The 13,542-nt window shown below is 45.1% G+C and overlaps 1 protein-coding gene across 1 annotated transcript in view; it reads right to left on the bottom strand.

The window, feature by feature from the left end:
* Nucleotides 1-5,145: 5,145 nt before the first annotated feature.
* The window catches only part of LOC135571261 (unconventional myosin-XV-like), a 117,825-nt gene continuing 109,428 nt past the window's right edge, over nucleotides 5,146-13,542 (bottom strand). Inside the window, exons 12-14 of the mRNA XM_065017042.1 lie at nucleotides 9,120-9,227; nucleotides 7,562-7,637; nucleotides 5,146-5,258 (exon numbers count right to left, since the gene is read on the bottom strand). Coding sequence (XP_064873114.1) covers nucleotides 5,146-5,258; nucleotides 7,562-7,637; nucleotides 9,120-9,227 — 297 coding nt within the window. The remainder of the gene's footprint in view (nucleotides 5,259-7,561; nucleotides 7,638-9,119; nucleotides 9,228-13,542) is intronic.

Below are 13,542 nucleotides of genomic sequence, written 5' to 3'. Positions count from 1 at the left end.
CACCCATACTAACATACTGTATACTACATACTATATACTATATACTATTAGTCTATAGGTCTAGAGACTAGAGCTGTGTTCCAACACCCATACTAACATACTGTATACTACATACTATTAGTCTATAGGTCTAGAGCTGTGTTCCAATACCCATACTAACATACTGTATACTATATACTATATACTATATACTATTAGTCTATAGGTCTAGAGACTAGAGCTGTGTACTAACATACTGTATACTATATACTATATACTATATACTATTAGTCTATAGGTCTAGAGACTAGAGCTGTGTTCCAATACCCATACTAACTTACTGTATACTACATACTATATACTATTAGTCTATAGGTCTAGAGACTAGAGCTGTGTTCTAATACCCATACTAACATACTGTATACTATATACTATATACTATTAGTCTATAGGTCTAGAGACTAGAGCTGTGTTCCAATACCCATACTAACATACTGTATACTACATACTATATACTATTAGTCTATAGGTCTAGAGACTAGAGCTGTGTTCCAATACCCATACTAACATACTGTATACTACAGACTATATACTATATACTATTAGTCTATAGGTCTAGAGACTAGAGCTGTGTTCTAATACCCATACTAACATACTGTATACTACATACTATATACTATTAGTCTATAGGTCTAGAGAGTAGAGCTGTGTTCCAATACCCATACTAACATACTGTATACTACATACTATATACTATTAGTCTATAGGTCTAGAGCTGTGTTCCAACACCCATACTAACATACTGTATACTACATACTATATACTATTAGTCTATAGGTCTAGAGCTGTGTTCCAATACCCATACTAACATACTGTATACTACAGACTATATACTATATACTATTAGTCTATAGTTCTAGAGACTAGAGCTGTGTTCCAATACCCATACTAACATACTGTATACTATATACTATATACTATTAGTCTATAGGTCTAGAGCTGTGTTCCAATACCCATACTAACATACTGTATACTACATACTATATACTATTAGTCTATAGGTCTAGAGACTAGAGCTGTGTTCCAATACCCATACTAACATACTGTATACTACATACTATATACTATTAGTCTATAGGTCTAGAGCTGTGTTCCAATACCCATACTAACATACTGTATACTACATACTATATACTATATACTATTAGTCTATAGGTCTAGAGACTAGAGCTGTGTTCCAATACCCATACTAACATACTGTATACTACATACTATATACTATATACTATTAGTCTATAGGTCTAGAGACTAGAGCTGTGTTCCAATACCCATACTAACATACTGTATACTACATACTATATACTATATACTATTAGTCTATAGGTCTAGAGACTAGAGCTGTGTTCTAATACCCATACTAACATACTGTATACTATATACTATATACTATTAGTCTATAGGTCTAGTGACTAGAGCTGTGTTCTAATACCCATACTAACATACTGTATACTATATACTATATACTATATACTATTAGTCTATAGGTCTAGAGACTAGAGCTGTGTTCCAATACCCATACTAACATACTGTATACTACATACTATATACTATTAGTCTATAGGTCTAGAGCTGTGTTCCAATACCCATACTAACATACTGTATACTATATACTATATACTATATACTATTAGTCTATAGGTCTAGAGACTAGAGCTGTGTTCCAACACCCATACTAACATACTGTATACTACATACTATATACTATTAGTCTATAGGTCTAGAGACTAGAGCTGTGTTCCAATACCCATACTAACATACTGTATACTACATACTATATACTATATACTATTAGTCTATAGGTCTAGAGACTAGAGCTGTGTTCCAATACCCATACTAACATACTGTATACTACATACTATATACTATATACTATTAGTCTATAGGTCTAGAGCTGTGTTCCAATACCCATACTAACTTACTGTATACTACATACTATATACTATTAGTCTATAGGTCTAGAGCTGTGTTCCCATACCCATACTAACATACTGTATACTATATACTATATACTATTAGTCTGTAGGTCTAGAGACTAGAGCTGTGTACTAACATACTGTATACTGTATACTATATACTATTAGTCTATAGGTCTAGAGACTAGAGCTGTGTTCTAATACCCACACTAACATACTGTATACTACATACTTAATGTGTATACACTACATACTATATACTATTAGTTCATTTTAGTATACTGTAAACCAACGGTATCCTTTCAGTTGAGTGTTCTAGCGCTTTGCCTGTCTTACCGGAAGTTGATGCTGTTGCTATGCAACTTCTTGCCAGCTTATTAGCATAGCAAATGACTAGCTAACATCTTACGGCTTCATTAATAATGTCCATTGAGAACGCTCAACGACTATACCACTTAGCTAAGAATGACGTGAATAATCATGTCATTAGGTTGCGTTGGTAAATTCCCTCCGGATATCTACTCTGATTTCAGAGGACTCTCGTCTGCGTGCCAGAGATCGCAGAATAACTGACGAATTCAGAGGACTCTCGTCTGCGTGCCAGAGAGCGCAGAATAACTGACGAATTCAGAGGACTCTAGTCTGCGTGCAAGAGAGCGCAGAATAACGGACGAATTCAGAGGACTCTCGTCTGCGTGCCAGAGAGCGCAGAATAACTGACGAATTCAGAGGACTCTCGTCTGTGTGCCAGAGAGCGCAGAATAACTGACGTATTCAGAGGACTCTCGTCTGTGTGCCAGAGAGCGCAGAATAACGGACGATTCAGAGGACTCTCGTCTGTGTGCCAGAGAGCGCAGAATAACGGCCGAATCAGAGGACTCTCGTCTGCGTGCCAGAGAGCGCAGAATAACTGACGAATTCAGAGGACTCTCGTCTGCGTGCCAGAGAGCTCAGAATAACTGACGGAATCAGAGGACTCTCGTCTGCGTGCCAGAGAGCGCAGAATAACTGACGAATTCAGAGGACTCTCGTCTGCGTGCCAGAGAGCGCAGAATAACTGACGAATTCAGAGGACTCTAGTCTGCGTGCAAGAGAGCGCAGAATAACGGACGGAATTCAGAGGACTCTCGTCTGCGTGCCAGAGAGCGCAGAATAACTGACGAATTCAGAGGACTCTCGTCTGTGTGCCAGAGAGCGCAGAATAACTGACGTATTCAGAGGACTCTCGTCTGTGTGCCAGAGAGCGCAGAATAACGGACGAATGAGGACTCTCGTCTGTGTGCCAGAGAGCGCAGAATAACGGCCGAATCAGAGGACTCTCGTCTGCGTGCCAGAGAGCGCAGAATAACTGACGAATTCAGAGGACTCTCGTCTGCGTGCCAGAGAGCTCAGAATAACTGACGGAATCAGAGGACTCTCGTCTGCGTGCCAGAGAGCGCAGAATAACTGACGAATTCAGAGGACTCTCGTCTGCGTGCCAGAGAGCGCAGAATAACTGACGAATTCAGAGGACTCTCGTCTGTGTGCCAGAGAGCGCAGAATAACTGACGTATTCAGAGGACTCTCGTCTGTGTGCCAGAGAGCGCAGAATAACGGACGAATTCAGAGGACTCTCGTCTGTGTGCCAGAGAGCGCAGAATAACGGCCGAATTCAGAGGACTCTCGTCTGCGTGCCAGAGAGCGCAGAATAACTGACGAATTCAGAGGACTCAGAGAGCTCAGAATAACTGACGGAATCAGAGGACTCTCGTCTGCGTGCCAGAGAGCGCAGAATAACTGACGAATTCAGAGGACTCTCGTCTGCGTGCCAGAGAGCGCAGAATAACTGACGAATTCAGAGGACTCTCGTCTGCGTGCCAGAGAGCGCAGAATAACTGACGAATTCAGAGGACTCTCGTCTGTGTGCCAGAGAGCGCAGAATAACTGACGGATTCAGAGGACTCTCGTCTGCGTGCCAGAGAGCGCAGAATAACTGACGAATTCAGAGGACTCTCGTCTGCGTGCCAGAGAGCGCAGAATAACGGCCAGAGGACTCTCGTCTGCGTGCCAGAGAGCGCAGAATAACTGACAGAGGACTCTCGTCTTGCAGAGGCGCAGAATAACTGACTTCAGAGGACTCGTCTGCGTGCCAGAGAGCGCAGAATAACTGCAGAGGACTCTCGTCTGCGTGCCAGAGAGCGCAGAATAACTGACAGAGGACTCTCGTCTGCGTGCCAGAGAGCGCAGAATAACTGACGAATTCAGAGGACTCTCGTCTGCGTGCCAGAGAGCGCAGAATAACTGACGAATTCAGAGGACTCTCGTCTGTGTGCCAGAGAGCGCAGAATAACTGACGGATTCAGAGGACTCTCGTCTGCGTGCCAGAGAGCGCAGAATAACTGACGAATTCAGAGGACTCAGAGAGCGCAGAATAACGGCCGAATTCAGAGGACTCTCGTCTGCGTGCCAGAGAGCGCAGAATAACTGACGAATTCAGAGGACTCTCGTCTGCGTGCCAGAGAGCGCAGAATAACTGACGAATTCAGAGGACTCTCGTCTGCGTGCCAGAGAGCGCAGAATAACTGACGAATAGAGGACTCTCGTCTGCGTGCCAGAGAGCGCAGAATAACTGACAGAGGACTCTCGTCTGCGTGCCAGAGAGCGCAGAATAACGGACGAATTCAGAGGACTCTCGTCTGCGTGCCAGAGAGCGTAGAATAACTGACGAATTCAGAGGACTCTCGTCTGTGTGCCAGAGAGTGCAGAATAACTGACGATTTCAGAGGACTCTCGTCTGCGTGCCAGAGAGCGCAGAATAACTGACGAAATCAGAGGACTCTCGTCTGCGTGCCAGAGAGCGCAGAATAACTGACGAATTCAGAGGACTCTCGTCTGCGTGCCAGAGAGCGCAGAATAACGGACGAATTCAGAGGACTCTCGACTGCGTGCCAGAGAGCGCAGAATAACTGACGAATTCAGAGGACTCTCGTCTGTGTGCCAGAGAGCGCAGAATAACTGACGTATTCAGAGGACTCTCGTCTGTGTGCCAGAGAACGCAGAATAACGGACGAATTCAGAGGACTCTCGTCTGCGTGCCAGAGAGCGCAGAATAACTGACGTATTCAGAGGACTCTCGTTTGCGTGCCAGAGAGCGCAGAATAACTGACCAGAGGACTCTCGCTGTGTGCCAGAGAGTGCAGAATAACTGACGATTTCAGAGGACTCTCGTCTGTGTGCCAGAGAGCGCAGAATAACTGACGAAATCAGAGGACTCTCGTCTGCGTGCCAGAGAGCGCAGAATACCTGACGTATTCAGAGGACTCTCGTCTGTGTGCCAGAGAACGCAGAATAACGGACAGAGGACTAGAGAGCGCAGAATAACTGACGTATTCAGAGGACTCTCGTTTGCGTGCCAGAGAGCGCAGAATAACTGACGAATTCAGAGGACTCTCGTCTGCGTGCCAGAGAGCGCAGAATAACGGACGAATTCAGAGGACTCTCGTCTGCGTGCCAGAGAGCGCAGAATAACTGACGAATTCAGAGGATTCTCGTCTGTGTGCCAGAGAGCGCAGAATAACTGACGAATTCAGAGGACTCTCGTCTGCGTGCCAGAGAGCGCAGAATAACTGACGAAATCAGAGGACTCTCGTCTGCGTGCCAGAGAGCGCAGAATAACTGACGTATTCAGAGGACTCTCGTCTGCGTGCCAGAGAGCGCAGAATAACTGACGAATTCAGAGGACTCTCGTCTGTGTGCCAGAGAGCGCAGAATAACTGACGAATTCAGAGGACTCTCGTCTGTGTGCCAGAGAGCGCAGAATAACTGACGGATTCAGAGGACTCTCGTCTGCGTGCCAGAGAGCGCAGAATAACTGACGAATTCAGAGGACTCTCGTCTGTGTGCCAGAGAGCGCAGAATAACTGACGAATTCAGAGGACTCTCGTCTGTGTGCCAGAGAGCGCAGAATAACTGACGGATTCAGAGGACTCTCGTCTGCGTGCCAGAGAGCGCAGAATAACTGACGAATTTACCAACCCTCAAAACCTGTTGAATAGGATCCGGGGGTCAGTAACCATCGTCAAAGAAAGCGTCATTAAATGGAGGCCAACAGTTACATTCACCAACGCTCTGGATAACACGAAAACAGCCTAACCAGCTCTGCTATAGGGAGAGTAACATGGTCAGAGTCGGCTGTTCTCTCATTATGTGTCTGGAAGTAGCTAGCCAACGTTAGCCAGTTAGCTCGGGTGCTTTTGACTGCCGTTGTGAGGTCAGAACTCTCGGATCAACCAGAGTGTCCAGTGTCCGCTCTGAGAGCGAACACACAGTTGGGTAGTTAGTTAGATAGCATATAGTTAATATACTGGCAGGTTTGATGTATTGGTAGCCAACTAACGTTAGGTAGCTAACTAACATACTGGTACATACTGCTGTAATGATTTGGTACAGTGGGGCAAAAAAGTATTTAGTCAGCCACCAATTGTGCAAGTTCTCCCACTTAAAAAGATGAGAGAGGCCTGTAATTTTCATCATAGGTACACTTCAACTATGACAGACATAATGAGAAAACAAATCCAGAAAATCACATTGTAGGATTTTTAATGAATTTATTTGCAAATTATGGTGGAAAATAAGTATTTGGTCACCTACAAACAAGGCAAGATTTCTGGCTCTCACAGACCTGTAACTTCTTCTTTAAGAGGCTCCTCTGTCCTCCACTCGTTACCTATATTAATGGCACCTGTTTGAACTTGTTATCAGTATAAAAGACACCTGTCCACAACCTCAAACAGTCACACTCCAAACTCCACTATGGCCAAGACCAAAGAGCTGTCAAAGGACACCAGAAAACAAAATTGTAGACCTGCACCAGGCTGGGAAGACTGAATCTGCAATAGGTAAGCATCTTGGTTTGAATAAATCAACTGTGGGAGCAATTATTAGGAAATGAAAGACATACAAGACCATTGATAATCTCCCTCGATCTGGGGCTCCACGCAAGATCTCACCCCGTGGGGTCAAAATGATCACAAGAACGGTGAGCAAAAATCCCAGAACCACACGGGGACCTAGTGTATGACCTGCAGAGAGCTGGGACCAAAGTAACAAAGCCTACCATCAGCAAGGGCATTGAAGATGAAACATGGCTGGGTCTTTCAGAATGACAATGATTCCAAACACACCGCCCGGGCAACGAAGGAGTGGCTTCGTAAGAAGCATTTCAAGGTCCTGGGGTGGCCTAGCCAGTCTCCAGATCTCAACCCCATAGAAAATCTTTGGAGGGAGTTGAAAGTCCGTGTTGCCCAGCAACAGCCCCAAAACATCACTGCTCTAGAGGAGATCTGCATGGAGGAATGGGCCAAAATACCAGCAACAGTGTGTGAAAACCTTGTGAAGACATACAGAAATCGTTTGACCTCTGTCATTGCCAACAAAGGGTATACAACAAAGTATTGAGATAAACTTTTGTTATTGACCAAATACTTATTTTCCACCATAATTTGCAAATAAATTCATTAAAAATCCTACAATGTGATTTTCTGGATTTTTTTGAACTATGATAGACAAAGTGAGAAAAAATAATTCCAGAAAATCACATTGTAGGATTTTTAATGACTTTATTGACCTACTGTGTTTCCTGGAGGAGGGGTGGTACTGGGCGGGGTTCAGGCTGGCCTGGTAAGGGCTCTCTGGAGCTTCTTCAGTCTGGAAGGAGATAAAGAGAGTGACAGGGTTGATGTTTTTATTTTTTATTTCACCTTTATTTAACCAGGTAGACCCAGTTGGGAACACCTTTATTAAACCAGGTAGGCTAGTTGAGAACACCTTTATTTAACCAGGTAGGCCCAGTTGAGAACACCTTTATTTAACCATGTAGGCCCAGTTGAGAACACCTTTATTTAACCAGGTAGGCCAGTTGAGAACACCTTTATTTAACCAGGTAGGCCCAGTTGGGAACACCTTTATTAAACCAGGTAGGCCCAGTTGAGAACACCTTTATTTAACCATGTAGGCCCAGTTGAGAACACCTTTATTTAACCAGGTAGGCCCAGTTGGGAACACCTTTATTTAACCAGGTAGGCCCAGTTGGGAACACCTTTATTTAACCAGGTAGGCCCAGTTGGGAACACCTTTATTTAACCAGGTAGGCCCAGTTGAGAACAAGTTCTAATTTATAATTGCGACCTGGCCAACATAAAGCAAAGCAGTGTGACACAAACAACACAGAGTTACACATGGAATAAACAAACGTACAGTCAATAACACACTAACCCTAACCCTAACCCCTAATCGCTAACCCTAACCCTAACCCTAACCCCTAACCCTGTATGGAGGAGAAGGTACTGCTCTGTCTCAGCTGGTATAGTCAGTCTAGCTGTATGGAGGAGAAGGTACTGCTCTGTTTCAGCTGGTATGGTCAGTCTAGCTGTATGGAGGAGAAGGTACTGCTCTGTTTCAGCTGGTATGGTCAGTCTAGCTGTATGGAGGAGAAGGTACTGCTCTGTTTCAGCTGGTATGGTCAGTCTAGCTGTATGGAGAAGAAGGTACTGCTCTGTTTCAGCTGGTATGGTCAGTCTAGCTGTATGGAGGAGAAGGTACTGCTCTGTTTCAGCTGGTATGGTCAGTCTAGCTGTATGGAGGAGAAGGTACTGCTCTGTTTCAGCTGGTATGGTCAGTCTAGCTGTCTGGAGAAGGTACTGCTCTGTTTCAGCTGTTATGGTCAGTCTAGCTGTATGGAGAAGGTACTGCTCTGTTTCAGCTGGTATGGTCAGTCTAGCTGTCTGGAGGAGAAGGTACTGCTCTGTTTCAGCTGTTATGGTCAGTCTAGCTGTATGGAGAAGGTACTGCTCTGTTTCAGCTGTTATGGTCAGTCTAGCTGTATGGAGGAGAAGGTACTGCTCTGTTTCAGCTGTTATGGTCAGTCTAGCTGTCTGGAGGAGAAGGTACTGCTCTGTTTCAGCTGGTATGGTCAGTCTAGCTGTATGGAGGAGAAGGTACTGCTCTGTTTCAGCTGGTATGGTCAGTCTAGCTGTATGGAGAAGGTGCTTCTGTATCCATACAAAGACCTTTGAAATGTTTGAATCTTGTTTTTAATTTGTGGATTCAAATTAAGTATTTAAAATGTGTGTATGTGTGTGTGTGTGTGTGTGTGTGTGTATGTGTGTGTGTGTCAGTGTGTGTCCTCACATGGCTGGAGGTGCGGGGGTGGTTGTGTGGGAGGGGCCTGGGGGCGAGGGGGAAGGAAGACAACATCTGCTGCTGGAAAGCCATGGCCTGCATGGTCATCTGCTGCGCCTGAAAAACAGGAACACAGTAGTATTACAGTAGTATTACAGTAGTATTACAGTAGGATTACAGTATTATAGCCATGGCCTGCATGGTCATCTGCTGCTTACACTATTATAGCAGTATTATAGTAGTATTACAGTAGTATTATAGAAGTATTATATCATTACTACAGAGCATTATAGTAGATTACAGTATGATTATAGCAGTTTATAGTACATAAGTTGAATCGTACTACACCGGATCCGACACTCGCCCAAACTATTACGGACTACAAAGGGAAGCCCAGCCAAGAGCTGCCCAGTGACACGAGCCTACCAAACGACAGAAAAACTACTATGCTCGCTTCGAGGCAATCAACACTGAAGCATGCATGAGAGCATCAGCTGTTCTGGATGACTATGTGATCTCACGCTCTCCGTAGCCAACGAGCTAAACCACTTCTATGCTCGCTTCAAGGCAAATAACACTGAAGCATGCATGAGAGCATCAGCTGTTCTGGATGACTATGTGATCTCACGCTCTCCGTAGCCAACGAGCTAAACCACTTCTATGCTCGCTTCAAGGCAAATAACACTGAAGCATGCATGAGAGCATCAGCTGTTCTGGATGACTATGTGATCTCACGCTCTCCGTAGCCGATGTGAGTGAGACCGTGAAACAGGTCGACATTCACAAGGCCGCAGGGCCAGACGGATTACCAGGACGTGTACTCCGAGCATACGCTGACCAATGTCTTCACTGACATTTTCAACCCTGACCGAGTCTGTAACAACAACATGTTTTAAACAGACCACCATAGTCCCTGTGCCCAAGAACACCAAGGTAACCTGCCTAAATGACTAACGACCCATAGCACTCAAGTCATTTTCAACCCTGACCGAGTCTGTAACAACAACATGTTTTAAACAGACCACCATAGTCCCTGTGCCCAAGAACACCAAGGTAACCTGCCTAAATGACTAACGACCCATAGCACTCAAGTCATTTTCAACCCTGACCGAGTCTGTAACAACAACATGTTTTTATTTTTTTATTTTACCTTTATTTAACTAGGCAAGTCAGTTAAAGAACAAATTCTTATTTTCAATGATGGCCTAGGAACAGTGGGTTTAACTGCCTGTTCAGGGGCAGAACGACAGATTTGTACCTTGTCAGCTCGGGGGTTTGAACTTGCAACCTTCCGGTTACTAGTCCAACGCTCTAACCACTAGGCTACCCTGCCGCCATAGTCCCTGTGCCCAAGGTAACCTGCCTAAATGACTAACGACCCATAGCACTCACGTCTGTAGCCATGAAGTGCTTAGAAAGGCTGGTCATGGCTCACATCAACACCATTATCCCAGAAATCCTAGACCCACTCCAATTTGCATACCACCCCAACAGATCCACAGATGATGCAATCTCTTTTGCACTCCACACTGCCCTTTCCCACCTGGACAAAAGGAACACTTATGTGTGAATGCTGTTCATTGACTACAGCTCAGCGTTCAACACCATAGTGCCCTCAAAGCTCATCACTAAGCTAAGAACCCTGAGACTAAACACCTCCCTCTGCAACTGGATCCTGGACTTCCTGACGGGCCACCCCCAGGTGGTAAGGGTAGGTAACAACACATCAGCCACACTGATCCTCAACACAGGAGTCCCTCAGTGGTGCATGCTCAGTCCCCTCCTGTACTCCCTGTTCACCCATGACTGCATGGCCAGGCACGACTCCAACACCATCATTAAGTTTGCCGATGACACAACAGTGGTAGGCCTGATCACCGACAACGATGAGACAGCCTATAGGGAGGAGGTCAGAGACCTGACCGTGTGGTGCCAGGATAGAAACCTCTCCCTCGACGTGATCAAGACAAAGGAGATGATTGTGGACTACAGGAAAAGGAGGACTGAGCACGTCCCCATTCTCATCGACGGGGCTGTATGTAGTGGAGCAGATGGAGAGCTTCAAGTTCCTTGGACCCCTACAACTCATCCAGAACGCCGCAGCCCGTCTGGTGTTCAACCTTCCCAAGTTCTCTCACGTCACCCCGCTCCTCCGCTCTCTCCACTGGCTTCCAGTTGAAGCTCGCATCCGCTACAAGACCATGGTGCTTGCCTACGGAGCTGTGAGGGGAACGGCACCTCAGTACCTCCAGGCTCTGATCAGGCCCTGCACCCAAACAAGGGCACTGCGTTCATCCACCTCTGGCCTGCACGCCTCCCTACCACTGAGGAAGTACAGTTCCCGCTCAGCCCAGTCAAAACTGTTCGCTGCTCTGGCCCCCCAATGGTGGAACAAACTCCCTCACGACGCCAGGACAGCGGAGTCAATCACCACCTTCCGGAGACACCTGAAACCCCACCTCTTTAAGGAATACCTAGGATAGGATAAAGTAATCCTTCTCACCCCCCCTTAAAATATTTAGATGCACTATTGTAAAGTGGCTGTTCCACTGGATGTCATAAGGTGAATGCACCAATTTGTAAGTCGCTCTGGATAAGAGCGTCTGCTAAATGACTTAAATGTAAATGTAAATGTCTTGGTGTCCAAAAAACGAACATGTTCCAAGCACATCAAGACAGTGGTGAAAGGACACGACAAAGCCTATTCCCCTCAAGAGACTGAAAAGATTTGGTCCTCAGATCCTCAAAAAGCCTTTTCCCCTCAGGAGACTGAAAAGATTTGGTCCTCAGATCCTCAAAAAGCCTATTCCCCTCAGGAGACTGAAAAGATTTGGTCCTCAGATCCTCAAAACGTTCTACAGCTGCACCATTGAGAGCATCCTGACGGGTTGCATCACCACCTGGTATGGCAACTGCTCGGCCTCCGACCGCAAGGCACTACAGAGGGTAGTGCGTACAGCCCAGTACATCCCTGGGGCCAAGCTTCCTGCCATCCAGGACCTCTATACCAGGCGGTGTCAGAGGAAGGCCCTAAAAATTGCCAAGGGCTCCAGCTACCCTAGTCATAGACTGTTCTCTCTGCTACTGCATGGCAAGCTGTACCGGAGCGACCAAGTCCAGGTCCAAAAGGCTTCTTAACAGCTTCTACTCCATAAGACTCCTGAGCAGTTGATCAAATGGCTACCCGGACTATTTGCATTGTCCCTAACCTCCATCTTCGGAGGGACAATGCATTCGGCTGCTGTTTATTATCTTAGCGTGCTAATAGGTAAAATTCCATTGATATTAGCTTAGCGTACAAATAGGTACATTTTCATTGTTAGTAGCTTAGCGTGCTAATAGGTACATTTCCATTGTGTGCCAATAGACAGCCTAGAGGCTGGCTAGCATTGTCACTTTACCTTGTTACCTTGACTAACCGGTGCCCCCGCACATTGACTGTACATATAGCCTCGCTACTGTTATTTTATAATTGCTCCTTAATTATTATTATTATTTTTTTATATATATATTTTTGTATTATTCATTATTTGTTATTTTCTTACTTTAAAAAAAAAATATTTTTTTTAAATTTAAATTTAAATTTTTACTTCAGTTTAATTTAGAAAAATACTTTCACTGTAAGAGCCTACAATTGTTGTATTCGCATGTGACAAATAAAATTTGATTTGATTTTGAATTGAAAGTTTTTATACTGAATTCAAATAAAATTGCAACCATTTCAAAGATTTTACTGAGTTACAGTTCATAGAAGGAAACAGTCAATTGAAAGACATCCATTAGGCCATAATCTATGGATTTCACATGGGTAAACCTGGGAGGGCATAGGGCCCACCCACTTGGGAGCCAGGTCCTGCCAATTAGAAAGAGTCCATTAGGCCATAATCTATGGATTTGGGCAGGGGCACAGCCATGGGTAAACCTGGGAGGGCATAGGCCCACCCACTTGGGAGCCAGGTCCTGCCAATCAGAAAGAGTTTTCCCCCAGAAAACGGGCTTTATCACAGACAGAAATACTCCTCAGCACCTCCTCCCCACCCTCTCCCTCCTCAGACAATCCCGCAGGTGAAGAAGTCGGATATGGAGGTCATGGTTACAGTTAGGTCTGCGGCTGTGAGGGCGATTGGACGTACTGACTAATTCTCTGAAATGTCGTTGGAGGCGGCTTATGGTAGAGAAAAGAACATTCGCATTTTGGGCAACACCTCTGTTGCACATTCCTGCAATCAGCATGCCCATTTTGGGCAACACCTCCTGCAATCAGCCAATTTCACCGTCCTTCAAAACTTGAGACATCTGTGTTGTGTGACAAAACTGCACATTTTAGAGTGGCCTTTTATTGTTCCCAGCACAAGGTGCACCTGAGTAATGTTCATGCTGTTTAATATGCTTCTTGATATGACATACCTGTCAGGTGGATGGATTATCTTGA

The sequence above is a fragment of the Oncorhynchus nerka genome, unplaced genomic scaffold (assembly GCF_034236695.1).
Source record: "Oncorhynchus nerka isolate Pitt River unplaced genomic scaffold, Oner_Uvic_2.0 unplaced_scaffold_475, whole genome shotgun sequence".
NCBI classification, from domain to species: Eukaryota; Metazoa; Chordata; class Actinopteri; order Salmoniformes; family Salmonidae; genus Oncorhynchus; species Oncorhynchus nerka.
Note: the sequence above shows the minus strand (reverse complement) of the source record. Positions and strands in the feature narration are given on the sequence as shown.